The 20,498-nt window shown below is 53.0% G+C and overlaps 1 protein-coding gene across 4 annotated transcripts in view; it reads left to right on the top strand.

The window, feature by feature from the left end:
• DLGAP2 (DLG associated protein 2) overlaps positions 1-20,498 on the top strand; it is a 617,576-nt gene that overhangs the window by 430,720 nt on the left and 166,358 nt on the right. For 3 of the 4 annotated variants that reach the window (XM_047856904.1, XM_047856906.1, XM_047856905.1), the window contains exon 4: positions 16,382-16,447. The exons of the other annotated variant lie outside the window; for it this stretch is intronic. In XM_047856904.1, the coding sequence (XP_047712860.1) occupies positions 16,382-16,447 (66 nt within the window). The remainder of the gene's footprint in view (positions 1-16,381; positions 16,448-20,498) is intronic. 4 annotated transcript variants of the gene reach the window in all.

Below are 20,498 nucleotides of genomic sequence, written 5' to 3' on the forward strand. Positions count from 1 at the left end.
CAAAACTGTGCTAAGCCCGCGTCTCCCTGCTGACCGTTCGATCATGGGAGAAGCCCCGTGAGGTGGGGCGGGGGTTTCCAAGTCTTCAAAATGTAGGGCTTTCTGGCTCTCGAGCCGGCACGTGACTTACATGAATTTGCCCCGTGCTTCCTGGACAGAGACCAGGAGACGGATGTTATCCCTCTGTTGTGTTCAGCTATATGTTACTACGGAGCGGTAACTATGCACAAACAGGGACGGGGCAAATGCATTCTTACCCCTTGCTCTGAAACGACTTAAACCAGGAGAGAAGATAGTTGTTGAAGTGAATACCCAGGTCAGCTGGTGCTGTGGCTGCCCGTAGCATCATTTGTAAACAGTTTGCCAAATAAGAGAGTTGTTGTTAAAAAGCTGAGCAGTGTGTTCCAACCTGCCCGGGGTCTAGTGTCCTTGCGTTCCCACACCGTCCGTGCACAGGCGCGCGAGCACATGAGCAGCTGGGTGACTGGGTGGCGAGGCCCTTCCCGCATCAGGCCTGACGGGAAATATCCTTTTCTGTCCACTGGCAAAGACTTCTTCCAGAAAAATCTTAGGAAGAAAAGTCAAAACTAGATTACGTTTTACAGGATTTTATTTGTAAGGCACTAAACTCTTAGAAGATGAATTTTAAAGGCTTCACCTCTTCAGCTGGCCCAGAGGATTATACTCATCTTAGGGCGCCTCCGTGTGCCGAGCATCAGCTGGGCTCCAGCTTCCCCTCTCCCTGGACTGCTCTATCCCCATCCCCCGGCCATGGAACGTCACTACCCGTCACCCTGGGCTGCTCTGTCCCCGTCCCCTGGCCGCGGGACGTCACCGCCCGTCACCCTGGGCTGCTCTGTCCCCGTCCCCTGGCCGCGGGATGTCACCACCCATCACCCTGGGCTGCTCTGTCCCTGTCCCCTGGCGATGGGACATCACCACCTGTCACCCCGGGCTGCTCTGTCTCCATCGCCTGGCTGTAGAATGTCACCAGCAGTGTGGAGAATGGCCAGGAGGAGATGCCTGGGGCTGGTCCTGAAGCTCTGCCCCCTCCCACAGCGTCCGCACACCTGCTGGGATCAGGTCTGTCTTCTCAGGAGGAAGCTGCTGACGTCTTCGAGACGGGACTCCAAGTAACCCAGCCTTCAGAAAACAGAGACAGTGGGGCACCTGGGTGGCTCTGTCGGTTAAGCGTCCACCTCTTGATCTCAACTCAGGTCATGATCTCAGGGTTCGTGGGTTCGAGCCCCACATCAGGCTCTGTGCTGACGGTACGGAGCCTGCTTGGGATTCTCTCTCTCCCTCTCTCTCTGCCCCTACCCCACTCGTGCTCTCAAAACAAATAAACTTTAAAATATTAAGAAATAAAAATAAAACAGAGAGGTCCCTGTGGCTGTGTTGTATCTGTCCCCTTGCCACCTTGACAGTTTGGGGGAAGCTAGTTGTATTACAAGGTATGTGCCTGAGAATACGTGGGTTTTAAAGACACTTTTAAATCCAGAGCACTTGGTTTTCCAGATCATAGTTTTCCTCTTAGAGAAACGTGAAGAGCCGTGCGATCTGCCTGCTGATACTAGACACGCCCGAACTGAGACTCGTTACCGTCAATTATTAGTATCTGTTAGGAACCTGCATGATGTTTGTGGTTCTCAACCCTGGTTTTGGTGCTTCATTTATGAAGTTTTTATATCTAAAACGTAGTTTGGCACGTGCTGAAACTCATTGCGTTACTGTTTAAAGAATTTATAGATATAATGGTAGAATCTATGGAATGTCTGCTCTATTAAGCGATTTATATCATTTTTTATGATTCTCACAATAGCTCACAGTAGCCCCATAAAGTATCTTGTAGTTAATAAGGAAGGCTCCACGAGATTAACGCTTCCGTACTTAACTCCGACGGCCAAGTCACCTGGGGTCTGCCTGCCTTGTTCGGGCTTCCTCCCAGCCCCATGGCTCCTGGAAGCCACCACACGGCCACACACCCTCCAGTGTATGGACGAAACCGGGGATGGTCACCCAGCAGAGGAGTGAGGCACCTTTGGGACCATCTGTCCCCCAGCAGCTGGCCTGGGTTCCTGCATCCACACCCCCCTCCCTCCTGGCTCTGGCTCCAGTGGGCCCCCGGCACCTGCAGGGACAGCCAGCCTCCCATCCAGCCTGCAGAGCCTGGGGCACAGGGACCAGCGAGGAGGGTGGCTCCTTGCCTGGGGCGTTTCCAAGGCATCAGTAGGGGTCAAGCTTCATGTGTGATGACCTGGGGATTTGCACATTTGTGGGAATCTCAGAGGGTTTTCAGGAGGAAATGACACACCAGAACTTGAAAACGAATCACATTGGACCTGCGCCACCCGAGTGGGAGAGGGGCCACCACGGGCAGAACTCCAGCCACACGTGGATGGGCCGCCTGCACATTTTCAGAGTTCCGCACGCCCGTGGGGAGGCCGTGTGCACCGGGCGCCCCCCTTTCCTCCGGGAGGTTGGGGGGCGGGCGTGCAGGGGCTTCTCCAGAGGACGGACACAGAGAGGCCAGAGAGTTCCCACGCACTGTCACGGAGCAGGACGTGTCTGTGGGTCTAGAAAACATCATTTGCTCAAGATCGTTCACTGACTAGTGCCTGTTAGATTCAAAAGTAGCAATTGTTAACAGCGATCAGAACTAAGATCCTTCCTTTAAAGGAAAGGTCGGCGTCCACATGCTCGCGTACGGAGCTGGCGCCACGTGGGGAGCAGAGGCTGTGCCCAGTCCGGCGGCTGGCGTGGTGAGGAGGGCACCGGAAGGAGAGGAGGAGGGGGAGGCCCAGTCCCTGGAGTGTCTGGGCCTAGGCAGCGTGGAGGCCGCACGGAGAGCAGGCACAGGGGCCCCTGACGGACACCGTGGGCCTCGGAACCAGCTGCCTGGCAACGTTTACCACCGTTACAGCTCTTACAGTGTCTCCGTGCCCCAGCATTACACCTGCAGCCTCGCCCTGGCCCGGCCCAGCCAGCCCTCACGAGCTCCCGAATTCAGCACTCGCAGGTCTGAAACGGAAAGTCCAGTGGGATTACTGGAGGGCTCCAAAACGAGTTGTGTAGATCTTCACTGCCCAGAGACGCTTGGAAGAAACTCAAAGTCTGGTGGCTTAGCCCTACACACGGTAGGCTGTGTCCCTAAGCCAGAGGACTTTGGCCGTATTTCGTGGAACACGAATTTCTTATCTGAGGGCAGACCATTTGGTGGTAGTGGAGAGCCCAGTCCAGAAACTCAGAGGACTTTCAGTGGTTGGGGTCATGGGGCCCTCCATGCACATATGAGGTATTTGGGGGTGATGGGGCCCTCCGTGCAGACGTGAGGTGTTTGGGGGTTGTCGGGCCCTCTGTGCAGACGTGAGGTGATCAGGGGTCATGGGGCCCTCTGTGCAGATACAAGGTGCTTGGGGGCCATAGGGCCTTCCGTGCAGACGTGAAATGATTGGGGGTCATGGAGCCCTCCATGCACATGTGAGGTGTTTGGGGGTCTTTGGGTCCTCGTGCACACCCCAGCTGGTATCACAGATGCGGACATGAGCTGTGTGCTGATGGGACTTCTTTCTCAAGGGACCATCGGTTTGATGCAAAAACATTCATGGTGTTGGTTCGTAATCTCTCCCAGGAGATGGATGGCAAGTGAGCCCAGCCCCACCTAGCCATACATCTGAGGAGTGGGGCAGTAACAGAGGGTGGTGTGGTTTCCGAGACTCTGGCACTCACGCCAGGTCTGCAGACTGCACCCAGACTCTCCCTGCACCAGAAAGCAGGTGTGTCCCCTTCACGATTCACTGTGCACCCTGGGTGACGTCTGCCCCGTCGCAACTGTATTTTGCCGCCACGGCTGCCGTGTCCTTAAGGAAATGGTATGCCGAGTGTTGGTGGCACAGAGTAAGTTGGGGCAGACATTGTACATTAACCCCAGACACTCCCACAGTCTCGTGTCTGGAGCCATAGGGGTTATGTGGACACTGAAGACTATGCCTTGACAGGAGGCTTTAGAAAGGAGCTTGAAATTGGGATGATTATAATGCAGTGGCCCCGTTATCCTTATTTTTGTAAAATAAGTAAAAACTTATTTTCCTCCTCCGTTTCTCTCATCTGGGCAGTTAACCATAAGCCTTTTTAGTATAATTTAGATTAGGTTGATTGGCCAGACCTGCTCTGCAGTATAAACACAGCTAATGAATCACAGACTTTTCCTGAGGTCTTGCACCTTCAAGCACAGGCAGGACGCGGCTGTTCCTCAAGTGCAGAGCCCGTGTCGCAGAGCGGTCACACCTCTCGAGAGTTTGCGGGAGAGCGGTGGAGAGATACAAGGACCACGCCACTTCAGAGGAGAAGAGAAGGGCAGCATGTAGCTGAGTGGGAGGTTATTATGAGTAAACGCTTTTTTGGGGGAGACAGCTAATGAAACCTGGCAGCGGCCCCGTGTCCCAAGGGCAGAGGGGCTGGGACTTCCCTGGTCCTTCTTGAAAGCACCCACGTTCAACTCCTGATGGACGGGTATGGTCTGAAACACTGGCCCATTTCGCAGATGAAGGGACAGAGTGAGCCTTTAAAGGCTCGAGTGTCTTGTAGAAAATCAGCAAATACACAGTCTTTATCTTCAGGATCTCCGCTCCCTGTTTGCTCCTCCAGTGTCCCCTGGTCCTCACTACCCAGACCCCGTGCTGTGGCCCGAGACCTCCCTCGGTGGCTCAGCTGTCATGCTGGAAGGGAAGGGACGCGGGCGTAGCCTCTCCCGGGAGCTGTTTGGATTTTCAAGGAGAAGGCAGGACGTTGAGGGTGTGTTAGTGTCGCATAGTCTGCTCGGGGATGTTACGTAGGTTTTTCTTACTTCATCTCTTTGAGGTGCCTCAGTCCGCCGTTATTAAGCGCCCGACTTCGGCTCAGGTCATGATCTCACGGTTCGTGGGTTCAAGCCCCGCATCGGCTCTGTGCTGACAGCTCGGCGGAGCCTGGGGCCTGCTTCCGATTCTATGTCCCCCTCTCTCTCTGCGCCCCCGCCCCCCGGCTCATACTCTGCCTCTCTCTCTTTCTAAAATAAATAAACTTAAAAAAAAAAAATAAAAATCACACACCCCTTTGACATTCATGTTGCCTCCATCTTACAGATGGGGGACCGAGGCTCAGCTTACTCACCCCAGTCATGGAGGCTGGGATGTGCTCCCTCCTGATTGGGCAGGTTTGCGCTCACCCCACAGGGGCCGGGAAGCCGTGCCCCCAGGTGGGAGTGCGGACTGCACACCTGGACCCAGGCAGGTGGAGCTTCAAGTCCCCGAGGTGGGAGAGAGAAACCTCAGGTCTGGTGGCTGCTCAGCCTTTGAGCTCCTGAGGTTTCCGTGCCTCGGGGGAGGAAGCCTGTCATGTTCCGGATTCCCATTAGAGGACACAAACTGCTGAGGCAGACACACTGCCCGTGAGCCCGCTGTGTGAGCACCGTCCCTCCACGGCACGGTGTCAGAACACGCGCATTTGTGGCAGCTGATCTGGGATGCGCTACCAGGGGACAGACGGACCCGGCGGCTGTCGGCGCTGCCCCACTTGCCTGGTGTCGCCGGGGAGCCCATAGGACCGGCCCTTTGGGTGATTGAATGACACTGGGTGACCAGGCCGCCACAGCGTGATCCCGTCCTTCTGTGCCTAGTCCCAGGTCAGGGGCCACAGAGTTTGCTAAACCGGAACCGATCCGGAAGCCGAGGCTTTGACAACAAATTGCCACCTCGGTGGTGCTGTAGAGGCCGCCTGCTAGTCCCCGTGACGCGGGATGTATTCGGACAGGAGGAACAATGCCCTCGGCACGGTTTGTCAGCGAGTAATAGGTGACCAGTCTCATCTTCATGTTTTCACAAACGGTGTTCACTTTTATTAATACCCAGAGGAATAGTGAACAACGGCTAGGCCTGGGGCTGTAGATCAAAGTTCAGTTTTATGGCTAAGTAGTCCTGAAAGCGGGTATTTACAAAGATTCGGGGTCCGAAACAACCACCCACAAATCAAACCTTTGAAATTGCTTTCTTTCAGAAAATAAAAATAAATATGACATTTTGGCCATGAAATATTTTAATGTATAGATTTATATAATAAATTTTACATGCAATTATGGGTTTACTCAAGTCTTTGTAACAACGAAACGTAATAAATCATGAACCGTTACTGGAGTTGACAATGCATTTTTTACGGTGATTCTCCCGGTGAAGTCCGACCGTCCCGTACCCACGTGAAGGACGCGCGCGGTGCATCAGCGGGTTCTGAACTCCCTTCACTGTAGGGAAGTCATGCTTTTGTGTGAGTTTCCTCCAGACCATGGCCCCGAGCTCTCAGTGTCAGTCAGCAGGTGTCTGCTGGGTGGGAATCTCCAGCCCCGAAGGTCCACAGGTGTTGTGTTCGTACATAACAAGGAGGCAGCAATGCTGATGGAAAATACTCGGTTCAGTGAAATAGTACGCATGAAAATATCATCTCTTCAATGATGCTTTGGGGGAATTTTAAGAATGTAGGACTAGCACATGATGCGGTTAGAGGTATTTGGTCCTCAGGCAGGGTGAGGACTTCCCGACGGGCCCAGGCCTCACGTGGCTGTTGTGCAGGGTGGGGTGGGGTGGAAGTGGCTGAAGACTCGAGGCCACTGCATCACAGGCTGCACTCGACGCCCGGTGGCTCTGGGGCAGGACACAATTCCTGGTGCTACTCACAGGCAGAACTGGATGCAGAGCAAGCATTCAGGGAAGGCTTCCTGGCATCCATTTGCATGTTAGTATGAATGAGTTGGGCATAGCTCTTTTCTGAGCCCGGATTTCAATTCCGGAAAGGAATTTCCTAAGGATGATACTGAAGACTGTGGGCGCATGAACGCCTAAGAACAGCACAGAAGCCAGGGAGAGGTAGTGCCAGTACCCACTTGTCTCCCCAGTATTTTCCCGAGTGTCTGCACGGCTTCAGGCTGACAGACAGGTGGCTGATGCTGGCATGCAGCACAGGGAGGGGGGACTCAGAGCCAGAGAGAAAGGTGGGGCCTGTCTGGTCTCCGCACCCACACAGAGTGGTCGTGAGATTGTTCTAGCTGAGGTATCGCGGGCACGGCACTGTGACCGTGGGCAGTCACAGCGTGTCGCGTGTCTGAAAGTCGCTAAGAGAGCACCTCGTACGAGTGCTCATCTCACGAAAGGACTTCGGCAACGGCGTGCGGTGATGACTGCTAACGGGGCTTACCGTGGCCACTGCGTGGCCACGCGTGCAAATATTGACTCGCTACATTGTGGGTCTGAAGCTAATACAATGTTAAATGTCAGCCGTGCCTTACAGGGTTTTAGGTTAGTTACCGAAAACCCCGGAAGATCACCCTCCTCATTTCCGTGTTCAGGTAACAAGCACCCTCCTCCAAGGCGAGGTAACTGCAGGCAGAGACAGCAGGCTGACTGTCTGAGATAACGGCCGAAAGGGGCGCCAGGGGCTGGGGGCCTGGGTTTCCAGTCTGGGGTGGGTGAGGGACCACGGGCATGCCATCCGTGCAGCTACCACCTCACCCCTTCCTTGGAAAGGAGCTCGAGGGGCAGGTGCCACAGGCTGAGCCAATGTGCGGTGTGAGGCGTCTCTGCCCCCCGCCCCACCCCCCGCACCGTGTTCAGGGTCTGCAGGGAACCCGGGCGCACCCATTCTCAGAGTTATGCTCAAAAGCTGCCGCTTTAGATGCCAGGATGCCCTCCGTGTGTGTTGTGTGTTGCAGACAGAAGGTAAGAAAACACACAAAACTACTCCTTTTTCACGTTACCTACAGACTGTAAATATCTGGAAAGCAGTTTTCTGTGCCGAACCGTGGGCCGGCACCTCAGAGGGCTGTGGCGACAGGAGCCACACGAGCTGCCAGCTTCACGGCCACACGTGGCAGACGCTCAGAGACAGACCGGCCAGCCGAGCGGACCAGTGGCTCGCTCTCTGTGGGCGTCTTCCTGAGCACTGATTCTCCCACCGTACGCACGAAGGCCGGCACTGAGTAGACGCCGGTGTTTGACGGAGGAGGACAGAAGCTGTGTATTGTTGCCCTGCCGTCTTCAGTCCAGACCATCTCGTTCCAGTGAACAAGGAGAAATTCAGACGTAGGCTTTACCAGAGACTGTGGAACAGCAACTATCTTTATCATTTCTTTCGTATGTATAAAAGACTGCGGGCTGGTGGACCAGATCTGGAAAGCCCAGGTTTAGAGGACAAAATGTCGCTATTGTCATCCCTCCAGTCAGCGACGGTCCCAATCAGCATCATGGTAAATTGCCTCCAGTCTGCCCTCTGAGCAAAGCGGGGGACCTCGAAGGACACAGGGTTTGCGCAATGCTTCTCCCGCATGCGTTAGATCAGGAATCTCTCAATTACTTGCAAGGTCTCTAACGGTCTACACTTTGTGCCATAGTGAACCGTTCTGCTGCAATCGGATACCCAAAAGCCAAGGCTGCCGAGGTTTTTAGAGAAGAAACGAGCACCACTGCTTCCCTGCGGTCCCTCGTGCAAACCCCAGGGCAAAGACCCCTTGCTCACCCCTCCTGCACATCACAGCATATTCCAGCTGGCGTGGAAGTCATCCTACGGGGGGTGAACAGGCAAAGCGAGACACCAGATAGTCACCCGGTATCGAAGATTAAGACAACATGCCAAATACACAATCTAAGAGTATTTGAAAGTCAATATCATGGCTTCTTTTAATGTTAAAATGCCTAGAAAACTCCTCTCCCGACAGCTGGTGGTGTAACAGAGAGGGAGAGGAGGTGGTAACAGGCAGAGGATCCCCTTCCCCAGCTTCACACGAAGCCAATAATTCCGGGAGCACCTGCACACTGTGGGGCTGGGCTGGGTGTCCCTGCAGCCCAGGAACGCTGGCCACAGCTGACCCGTGGGGGGTTGGATGCCAACTCTGTTGGCTTTAGTTGGAGAAGGAAAGGGTGGGATCAGGGCCTTGGATGGATTACTTTTGTTCATTCCACTAAGTTAGTGGTTCTCAACCCTGCCTGCCCACCAGACTGGCCCCTGGTGCCACGAAATGAACCCGCCCGGGCCTCGGAATGTACTTTCTCAGATGGTATCTCATCATCGTTGATTTAGGGTTAATAGATTGGTTGTTAATCCCAGACTCAATGGTGACGTTGAGTTGAGGTGGAATCCTCCTGCCAGTCCTGAAGTCATTAGAGCAGCTGAAAGGGCTCCTGTGAGTGGTCATGGGCTTGGGTTAACTCTGTGGCGTGCGTGGGTTTGGTGGGTCCTTACGTGCTGTTATGTAGTGTGGACCTACTAACAGGGTGAGGACATAGGTTGGAATTCAGGCCACAGCAAATGCCAGCGTTGTTGGCAAAACGAGGTGGCGAAGATAATGAGGGCGACGGCGGTACTGATGTTCATCGGAGCTAGGGTGGCCCCGCCGGCTCAGTGGGTTAATAAGTGGCCCTCGGTAGGTTAGCTGTGAGTCCCACAGCCAGGGCTACTGGTTGGATAAAGAGGCTGACCGTCTCAATAGTTACAAGTATAGGAATTAGCTGAGTATCTCCTACAAGCCCCTCGGGGGAACCAAGCCAAGATTTAGCAGATGCAAGCACGGAGTGCCCTGGTAAAGTTGAGTGTCAGATAAACAACAGATACTGCATGGGACAGAACACCAAAAACATTACTCTTTGTTATCTGAAATTCAAATGTAACGGGGGGTCCTGTATATTACGCGGCGGCCCTGGCTAGGGACTCCTCATGAGCCAGCGTCAGAATGAGCTGCCCGTCAGAGACAAAGAACAAGTTTTGGTCCCCACAGTGTTCATGCTGGTCTCTGAGACTTTCATGTAATGTAGGTATGGGCAGTAACCACCTGAGGGAGGAAGGCAAGGTTTTTCTAGGCTTTATAAAAATGCCCCTCACCCTGTCTGTAAAACAATATTTCCAGTTTAAACATGATGGACAAATCTTCATGCAAACTTTGGCATAAAACCTTATTAAATACAGAAGGTGGTGCAAAAGATTTAACTCCGCATGCATTTGGAATGTAGACTTCAAACATATTATATAAAACATAATTAACGTCACTTTTGAAGTGAGTAATGTTCAACTTTCACAGCAGACAGGTATAGTTTCATCTCAAAGCCTTCAGATATTTAAATAAGAAACAGTCTGCTTTTCACTTCAGCATTTTTAAATCTTTCCCCACAAGTCCAGAGAAATGCAAACGTTAAGTGGATGTTGTAGTTGGTCGTAACTGAACTCCTTGGAAGATGGTCTTGTGATTTATGTGAGTGCACGGTGGTGGGGTTGTGGTGAACTTAACTTGATAAGCCTCTAGGCCTGAAAGCCAGGGCTGTGAATGCTAATACCCACGCAAGGTCTGCTCAGCTGCCTCCTGCTTTGAGAGCCTTTATTATCCTGGGCAGAGTTGGGGTTGCCTTGTTAGTGACTTTGAGTTGTTCTCTTAGCCTGACTTAGGTGACATGTAACTATTAGTGAAAATTCTGCAGACTTTAGGGGCAGCTTCTGCTGAGACTTGATCCTTGGTCCAAAATAAAATCGTGAGCATTTCTATGGCTTTCAAAGAAAAGCCATTAGTAATCACTATGGTAGCGGCTGATGGCACAGCTGTGAATGGAAGAAGGGGAAGCGAGCATTCAGGCTAATCAGTGTCTTTGTCCTAACAGAGCAGAAATGAATTCTTAATTTAAGCAGCCTTCAAATCCTGTCATTAGGGAAACGGCTAAAATGTAGGCTTGAGTATGCTTTTTTTAAAGTAAACTTTTAAAGACTGGAAGACTCTAGAAACTGGGCGGACTGTTGGATTGCTGAACTTTGTGGTTACTTCACTTTCTCAGTGGAGCTCACAGGGTCCTAGAAGCAGCTGCCAATTGTCATGCCTGAAGCCTGGGACCGCCTCGCACTCTGGGGTGTCACTGCGCCCGTGCCAGTAACACCAGTGACTCTGCGAGGCCCTGTGCTGTGCCCTTTCTGTCTATGAGGAGTTTCCTGACCGCAGCCACATGGCCAGGAAACTCCGCTTCACAGGGAGACTCATTGACTTGACCGCCAGCCTCCTCGCCTGGCCCCATCCCTTAATCAATGCGCGGGTGGCGTTCCGGAGGGAGGCTGACACTGGTGGGGTGGAGAAGGCGGGGGGGGGGGGGTGGCAGACAGTGAGAGAGCACAAGTTTGCAGGCTCTGGATGGACAGAGGCAGCAGTACCCGAGGGCAAGGCGCCCCATGACTTGGACAAGGCCTCTGTGAGCTGGGATGGGCCCCTGGGCTGCAGGAGGAACAGAACAGCCCTGTAGTGGGGCTGACCCCAAGGGAAGACCTGGGGTCAGCTGAGCACAGTGTGGGGGCAATGCATGGCCTTTGGGGACGTGAGCCAGAGTTTGAGACCTAGACATAACAGCACATCTTCCAATTCCACTCCCATCAGAGCAAAGCCTCCTGTCCCTGCGATAAAAGAAAGTGAATGTCTTCTTCAGACACTTAGACGAAGTCAGCTTCCAATGTCTGGCTGCTCTTGGGCTGCCACATGTGCCCTTCAGCCCTGTGGTTGTGCAGAGGAGCCTCGTGGCGTCAGCGCAGAGGGCTCAGAAGCGGACAGCCCTCCTCACGTGCTTCCCACCCCAGTGCTGCTCTGTAGTTTGGGGTTCTGCACGAGTCACACTTGGGAACGGGGCTGTCCCACCAAAGGGCTGTGCTCCAACATGCAGCATGGAGTCACGGTTCTGGTGAGGACAGGAGGGTTGCTTCGCTGCTCTGGGCCTTTGTCAGCTTGGTCAGGACACACGTCTGCCCTCCCGCCGCCACTGGGGAGCTGCAGGGCTCACACACGCACACGCACACGCACACACACACACACACACACACGCACACACACTGCACGGAGTGGGAGATGGGGCAGAGTGCCAAGCACAGTGGATAAAAACGTGGCATTTTGTTTCCTTGTTGTTTATGAGGTAATGCAGCATTGGATTCCTTTATGCGGAGAAATCCAATATTTTCTTATGAGCAATTTCCCTTTTCATATACAAACATTGTTTTCCCTACTACCTACTGTTTGGAAGCCTTTCCTGTTCCTTATTGTAGATTCCGAGTTAGCATGATTCAGAGACAACTGTTCCCTTCCCCAAAGGTGTAATTTGTACCTGTGCTTACAAGGGTTTGAAACCCAGAGGTTGAACGCATGTGTCTTTTCTGAGCCTCGCAGTAAGAATTCACAGGTCAGGTCTTTATGAAATGAAGGGTCACTCATGGCTCACGCCTCCAACCAGCTGCCCCCACGCCGCGGCCTGAGAGATCCCTGAACTGCAGAGCCAGAGGCTGGGCTCGACAGGACTCTTCAGGGACATCACCCACCCTCCCCAGACCCCGATTTCTGCATCCATCATAGCAGAAATGAGCAGGTGTCCACCGACTTCCGTGAATGTTGGACTTCTTGAAGTTTGTCTGCCTGGGCACCCTTGAGCCTAAGTGTCCCTCACCCGCCCAGAATCATCTCTCTCACGTCTTCAGCCCCTTTGTTCAGGGGGGTTACCTCATTCCAATACCAGTTCAAGACAGTGGGCTTCCTCTTGAGGAAGGTCAGCGCAGAAGCCCCTCTGAATCAGACACAGGTCATGGTGGAGGCATGAAGGGACCCAGAGACGTGACAGAGGGAGCAGAACCAGTCGGAGATGCCGGGGGCTGTGTGTCCTCAGGTCATGTACTCAGCCTCTCTGGGCCTCATGTTCCTCCTTGGAAAATGTCCATGCTGCGCCCAGTTGACCTTGCTTGTGAGGACTGGCTGTGGGCAGATGCTGTGCTGCCTCAGTTTCCCTTCCAGCGAGTCTTACGGTGCTGACACCACTCCTGCGGTGACTGAGGGGGTAGAAGCCATGATGCCTGATGGAATGGCCACGATGCCCTGTGTTTTACTGAGTGTCGCCCCCAATGATCTCAGACCCCTCCCTTGTCCGCAGGTGATTCCAGAGACGTGAGGGAACTTGCCCGTGTCGCGTTGCGTCAGTGGCCGCACCCAAGTGTGTGGGGTGCTCATCTTAGACACACGCCTCGTGCACGCGGAATTAAGTGTTGGCTCTGGAGAAGAATGACTGACACAGGGTCACACAAAGGCCTGATTACGATTCGCCCCAAGGTGGGCAGCAGAAACTGGGTCCCGTGTCAGATGGCACTGATCTGGGTGTCATTTTCAGGATGACAGAAAAATGAGTCGTGAGGTGAGTCTAGTCAGAGAGGTTGTAGGTTCACAGCCCCAAGTTAGGGGTGTCCCTTCAGGGGTCATGGCCGTGAAGACCGACTTCATTACGTGCGTGTAATATGTCGGTGGAGGGCTTCTAAAACTTTTCAGTCTGTGGCACATTTCTGTTTTTGCTAAGAAACCGCGACGGACGTTTTCACTTGATGTCAGATGGGCATTTCGTTTCTAGCACTGAGTACCACTGTCACTCTCGCAGCCTGTGCCGCTCCGGCCCCTCCTGGCCGTGGAAGGCCCAAAGCCAGGACGCTGGGCCAAGGCGGCCCACGGCCACCAGGTTCAGAAGGTCGGTGCCGAGCAAGCAGAGACGCTGGCCCAACACGCTGCCCACGCTTCTTTCTCAGGTGACATTTGCCTTAGTGACATTGGTGAGGCAGAGGGTTCCCTTCCCGAGCACGGACGGGGCCAGAAGAAAGATCCCCGAGAGGATGTGCATGCAGGTGTCCCTGGAGCGGGCCCAGGGATCGAAGCCAAGGCCTGTGAAAGCGGGTGTCCGAGCAGGACGGTGTGGCCCGCCCCCCTTAGCTCGTCCGTCGCACGTCCGATGGCGCCCAGGGTAGATGCTGGGGACGGCAGGGCGGCGGGCACACAGGCGCTGCCCGTGCATCTCCGTGGCACTGCCGTCTGGGTCAGGTTCCGGCTGGGAGATGGTGCAGATACGGTGAAAACACATTTAAGCTGAAAGACAAGGCCTGGTTGGGTGAGGCAGGACGGGAGCCACTGCTTGTGCCCACACCCACTTGAAGCGAAGCCTTATCAGCTAGGAGGCAAACCAGAGCCAGAAAGCGTGAATGCTTTTACCCCCAACCCATAGCCTAGTTTTCTAACTGTGAAGGGTTTGCCTGGTTAACCTGCTTCTAGGCCTTGTTCAATTTCGGTCTGATAAAGGACGAGAGCAGAGGCAAAATCGGCAGTTAATCATTCCCACCTTTAAAAGTCAGGACCGACTGGGGCGCTGGGTGGCTCAGTCGGTTGAGCATCCAACTTCAGCTCAGGTCGTGATCTCGGGGTCTGTGAGTTCGAGCCCCGCGTCGGGCTCTGTGCCGACAGCTCAGAGCCTGGAGCCTGCTTCAGATTCTGTGTCTCCCTCTCTCTCTGTTCCTCCCCTGCTCATGCTCTCACTCCCTTAAAAATAAATAAATATTAAAAAAAAAAAAAGTCAGGACCGACCTTCAAACCCACTCACCGTCATCCGGGGAATGTTCTCGAAATAATGCGACAGGCCCGTGTTCAGCTGCGGCTAAAGCTTTGTGAGTGCCATGTGAGCTTCCTGTTGGCGGCCTGCGTGTGCTTGGTGTGTTTGCAGGCCGGCCTCTCGTGCGTTTGATTTCCACAGCCGGCTCAGCGTCCGCTCACCCTTCCAGTCCGTTCTGCGGAAGCTTGCCCTTTGTTGCTTTCTGCTGTGTACGTGTGTGTCTGAGCTAAGGCGAACGAGGTCTGCAGGCGGAGGCTGGCTGTTTTGGTTTATTCTCCTAATTCCATTCTTCCCCAACTAATGCAGACTGCTTCCAAGTTGGCCGCCCGGGCTGCGTGACCACGGTCGCCATGGCAACTGTATTTAATTAGAAGTGTGCATTCTGTGGCATTCTAGTTCTAAAGAGACGAAAGCACAGCCGTGTCTGGTCTAATGTTATACCTAACGTGCTCATCTGACGGGCCAGCTCTGGAGCAGACCAGTCACGAGCAGGAAGACACAGCTCCAAAGTGCACGAAGTGGCTGCTGCTGTGGGAAAATGGGGCGTGGTCAAATCACGTTAAATGACTTTAATGAGCTGCCTTGTAAATACTTGATTGACCCAGTTCACACACTACTCATATACAAGAGTATAACACATGTCACTTTTAAAGCAACAGCCGGAAGATCCCATAACATGAAATTCCACTGCAGGTTTGCGTGAGAAGTGCCCGTCGCCTCGGGACCATCTCTCATTGCCAGCCTTGCATCTGCCTTTCTTAACGTCCTGTAAGCGTACGGAAAATGCTGATTTGCTGAACCGAAGATGGTGACAGCCCATGTGGGTTTGATCACAATGTTCTAGAATGAATCCGCAGGCGACAGCATGGTTAACCATATTTAATATTACTAGTGGGATCTAAGCGTGGAATATTTATTTGCCTTAAAACTTACTCATGAACACCGGAAGCCTGCATGAGTGCACGTGGAAAATTGTACTTATGGGATATATGCCAAAGTATGTATTTAGTACATACGTAATCTATTGCCAGAAGAGCCCTTGCCTGAAGCTGCCTGTCTCCTTATGGAGATTAGCCAGCTATGCCTCTGACCTCTGACTGGGTGTGGGGGTCCGGGTGGAGGCTAGGGCAACCCAGGTGGAGGCTAGGGCAGCAGACTGCTCTAATCCGGTGCCCCAGGGGCCAGCTGGGTAAAGAACCCAGGTCCCTGCATCTCCCTGGCCCTGCCATCCCATCTGGGCAGGAAGGGCAGTGCTAGATGACCCCCAAGACCTTTTACCCCCACATGATGATGTCACCGCAGGCACATGCTGTCTGCTTTTGCAGTATATGCCACTGAGCAACTGAACATCAGTGCCAGTGACCTGACGTGTTCTCCCAACAGAAGGAGACAGATTTCATGTTTGGGATGTCGACCTTAAGATTAACTAACGTTAGGCGTGAACACGGTAACTGCAGGCTTTGAATATTGCTGAAGGAGCCTCGGTGTAGAACTTTATGGACAAGAGAGGTAGTGTCATCCTGGGCAGTGCAACGCTCACCCAGGATTCAAGGGGCTGGAGGTGGCGGGGCGGGGGTGGGGGGGGATGGAAGCAGAGTGTGGCCGACTCTGCAGACGAAGTCTAATAAATCTGCAGAAGAGCTCAGATTTATTATCTGTTATTTATTAAACCCAAGGTATAGCGGAGACTCACGGACGCCCTGCCCGGGTGGACACCTGCACGGGACAGCCATGCACCACGTTCCAGTGCTGTGTTCATAGAGGGGGCGCCCGTGCCAAGGTTACAGCTTGGCAGGGACCTCTGAGCAGTGCCCTTGGAGCAAAGAGGCGCGAATCTCTCGTGTTTGGGCATTGGGGGTGCGGCGTGTTGGGGATGTGCTGAGCTAACTGCCATCCACTCCTGAAATGTATTAAAGAGTGACTCTCTCTCTCTCTTGCAGAGGAAGAGGGCGGGGACCTGGTCCAGCCGGGCATCAGCTTTCCGGGGCCGGCAGAGGAGGATCTAGGTAAAACTCCCCGTTTTACGGGGAGCACTGTGCAGCTCGGCCCCGGTGACTGCACAGATCAGACACGGCGGGCACGCCCCGGGCCGGGTGGCGGCGCTCTGCACCTCACAGACGGGATCCCCACCGCAAAAACGGGTTAAGCAAGCGTGTGACTTTGCGCGTCCTAATTTCAAGAACGGAGTAAGATGTGGTGAACATTTTAAATAGTTTGTAAACATTATAGAAGCTGTAGGTGAGAACACGTTTGCTCCAAATCACCACAGATGAATCGCTGAGGCAGTTAACTATTATTAATAATCATCAAGCTGTTGGCATCTTTGATACGTGTGTGAGATGGCACCTCTCGCCTTTGCTCCCTTGTGACTAAAACTTGCTCTCAGTGGATCTGAGGAAGGGAAGAGCTCCTCATTTATGGTTCTTACGAGCTCTTTCACCCGACTTGAGACAGCAGATTACTGCGGGCCAGCCCAGTGCCCACCGGGGTGTGGATGCTGAGTGTGGCACGTGCCCTCTTGCCCGTAAGCTCCAAATTACCGTCACAGCGTATTTCCTGTGGAGATTTTCTTTTTACGCCACATCACAGACACAATCGCACCAGTGCTCTTTTTGGCCATCGTCACTTGACGTGGATCATGCTTACATGAAAAGGGGCCAGTGTTTCTGTAAGACACGTGGAGTGTTGAATAAATTCAACATCCAACAGCAACTGAGAAAATACGCCCTACCCGTGGCTCCATGCTGTCTGCCCCATGCTGTGCGATGGCCTAAAAGATGCCAAGCTGTTCTCCCAGGTCACCGATGGTCCTGGGCTGTCACAGCCCTCGGGGCTGAATTATGGAACATAAGGATGGTTTATGCTTGAATTTGAATTTTTCCTAATTTATTTCAGACCTTTAGCCAGTGAATCTATTGCCCATTTGATTGGCTTAAAGAATAATATTGGAAAGTCAAAGAGGCCATTTGTATAAAGCTGTGATTTCTTTTAAAGAAAATTAGGGGCACCTGGGTGGCTCAGTTGGTTAAGTGTCCGACTTTGGCTCAAGTCACGGTCTCGTGGTTTGTGCGTTCGAGCCCTGCGTCGGGCTCTGTGCCGACAGCTCAGAGCCTGGAGCCTGCTCCCGATTCTGTGTCTCCCTCTCTCTGTGCCCCTTCCCTGGTCACACTCTGTCCCTCTCTCTCAATAATAAATAAGTAGTAAAAGAAAATTTTAAAGAAAATCAGAAGCAAAAAAAATTTTCTTTTCAATGAGATTATAAATACAGATTTAGTTGTAGAAGAGTAACTATTTTCCACTGTGATCAAGTTCAAAATTTAGTTCTAACTTGCCGTTCTAAACAAGCCTTTCTTTACTCAGAAATATGCAAACCAGGTTATCTTTACTTCTTACTAGAGAGCGAACTGGCTCGTGTGGATGGGCGTGCGTTATTTTTTGTTCCACTCGGTGGCGCTCTCCGTCACCCCGAGCAATCACCAGGAAGCAGGTCTAAAGAGGCGTCCGGTGAATGTACGATTCCGTCAACTTTTGTGTCACTGGGACTTTGGCGGTTCACCTGCACTCGTGCTGTGTCTGGACGTCTTTAGATCACCATGTGCCTGTGGTGCCGGTTCCTTTCTGTGACCGCCTCAGAACAGGGGACATGGGCCAGAACAGAGGAGGGGTGTGCGTCTTTAAGCCACATTTTGTGGCCGGCAGGGATTTGGTGCCGACAGTCAGCAGCCAGGAGGAACTCAGGGGAGAGCCGGGGCGCATCCCTGAGAGCTGGTCCACCTTGGGGGAGACGCCTTTTCTCGGCTAAATCACGGCACACTGGGCCTTGTGTAACACGGGACGGCGTCCCGGAGGGGCGTAGGTGACCAAGCAGCGGCACAAAGCCAAAAGCTTGTGGGGATCACATTGGAAGCACAGGTCCCACCGTGTTCTTACTGCCGAGTCCCAGACGGGGAGTTTAAATATGTTCCTGGTCACGCGAACGGAGTGTGGAGAGGTAAGTACAGGGATTGAAGGGGTCAGAGCGTCTCACTGGCAGCATGACATGGGCTGCATTGTACAGACACAAGGTATTTTGTCGTGTTGGTAAAATATGCACAGCGTAAAATTCATCATTTTGACCCCTTTTCAATGTGTGTGTTCGGGGACGTGGAATACATTCACAGTCACCCAACAGGGTGATTGTCACCCGTCCCCAGATCTCTTCCCATCTTCCCAAACCCAACTCCGCACCCAGGAGCAGGTACTTCCCGCCCCCCCACCCCATCCTCCTCTCTGCTTCTGTGAGTTTGACTATTTTAGATTCCCGGTCGGAGCGGGGTCATGCAGTATCTGTTGCTCTGTGACTGACTTCTTTCACTCTGTAGAATGCCCTCAGGATTCGGCCATATCGTAGCACGTGACGGAACTTCCCTCCTTGTTAAGGCTGCGTAATACTCCGTCGTATGAATCGGCCACATCCAGTCTGCCCCTTCATCCCTTAATGGACACGTGTGTTACCTCCACCTCTAGGCCACGATGCGTAATGCTGTCAGACGCACAGACTCTCTTCAGGACCTTGCCTTTGTCTTTTAGAATTGCTGGATCCTAAGTTTGTTCTGAGGAACCTCCGTACTGTTTAGGGACAGAAAGTGTTTGGTGAGCTGCTTGTGCGGTCTGGCCGTGAGGGGATGACGATTACAAGCATGTCAAGACAGTTGGATTTTAGAGGCGGAAAGAAAGATGAGGATCTGGGGAGCGTCGGCCGCAAGGAGCTCGCAGACACACATCCAGTTTTCCCACGCGTGGTGCTGAACGAGCAGGCATGTCGTGACTTGGACCCACACGGAGGTGGCCCCGGTCGGGGACATGCACCAGTGGGTCCGGCCATCCTTCTCAGCCCGTTCACGGAAACGCTGGGTGTCCACCGTGGTTCTCACTAGCTGGAGCCACCTGGGGAGTATTTAGAAATATGGAGACCCGGTCCCGCGCCGGGACGTTCCGATGCGTGGTTGCCTCTGAGGGTTCCCTGCGTGACTCGAGTGTGGCCCGGGGCAGGGAACGCTGGTGTCAAGGGCACAAACGATACTCTACTCGACAGCAAGGAGGGCAGCTAGGGCGGCTCAGCGGGAGGGAGGGGGGAAGGGCTGAGTCACGTTCCCACTGCTGCTAGAGTCGCTGATCAGGAACAAATGCCAACTCGTAGACTTTTTCTTTTTTTCAAATCCCCCCGGCCTGTAGCCCCTGAAGCGGATGGGTCTTTACAGGTCTTCTGTCTTGAACGCACGGCTCTCCCATTCTCCTGCCTCACATCCACGTTAACGGCCGTGGCTGTGGAAGGAGGACGTATCGTTGCTGAAACGTGTGGCCGCTCCTCAGGGCAGCTCGGGCTACATCCGTACAGCGGTGAGGTTACAGGAGGGGTGAGCAGTACTCACTGCAAATCCCAAAATTGTCCTTCGTGACAGGCAATTTGGTAAAGAAATAGGAGAATCGGCTCCGGCTCCTCCTGAGCCCCATTAAGGGTGCATGCGTGCTGCAGAGCTCACATAATGCAGCGTATGGAAGTAGGAAGATAAAGCAGGTTGCTTTAGAATTAATCTGAAGTCAGCGGTAAAAGTGACTTGATTTAGCACCTTCTCAATGACTACAAGAGAAGAGCCCACTTGTCCCAGGGAAAGGGTTTGAGGGAAGACCTTCAGACACACTGAGATCAGATTGCTCTCTCTGCCGGTCATTTTCGTGACACCGTTCTCCTGAACGTTATATTTAAATCAGTTGTAGAGAGTTGCCAGTTTATAAGCATTTATGAGGACTGCAATATTGGCCTAGATTTTACGCTGGTAAGTCAGCTGCAAAGTGAAAATTTTTTTTAAAAGGCGACATTAAATGATCAAAGAAGAGTAGCTACGTATTATATGAGACATGACACAAGGAAAAGGGGTGGACTGTGCAGTTTAAAAAAGTACTTGAATGTCGAAGCAATAATTACCGGCACAGCCTTCTGTGGGGCAGGTGCATATGTGGGGATATATTCTTGTCTAGTGCCACCCCCCCGTTATCATTTCTGGTCTGCACACCATT

This window comes from Prionailurus viverrinus, chromosome B1 (assembly GCF_022837055.1).
Source record: "Prionailurus viverrinus isolate Anna chromosome B1, UM_Priviv_1.0, whole genome shotgun sequence".
Lineage (NCBI taxonomy): Eukaryota > Metazoa > Chordata > Mammalia > Carnivora > Felidae > Prionailurus > Prionailurus viverrinus.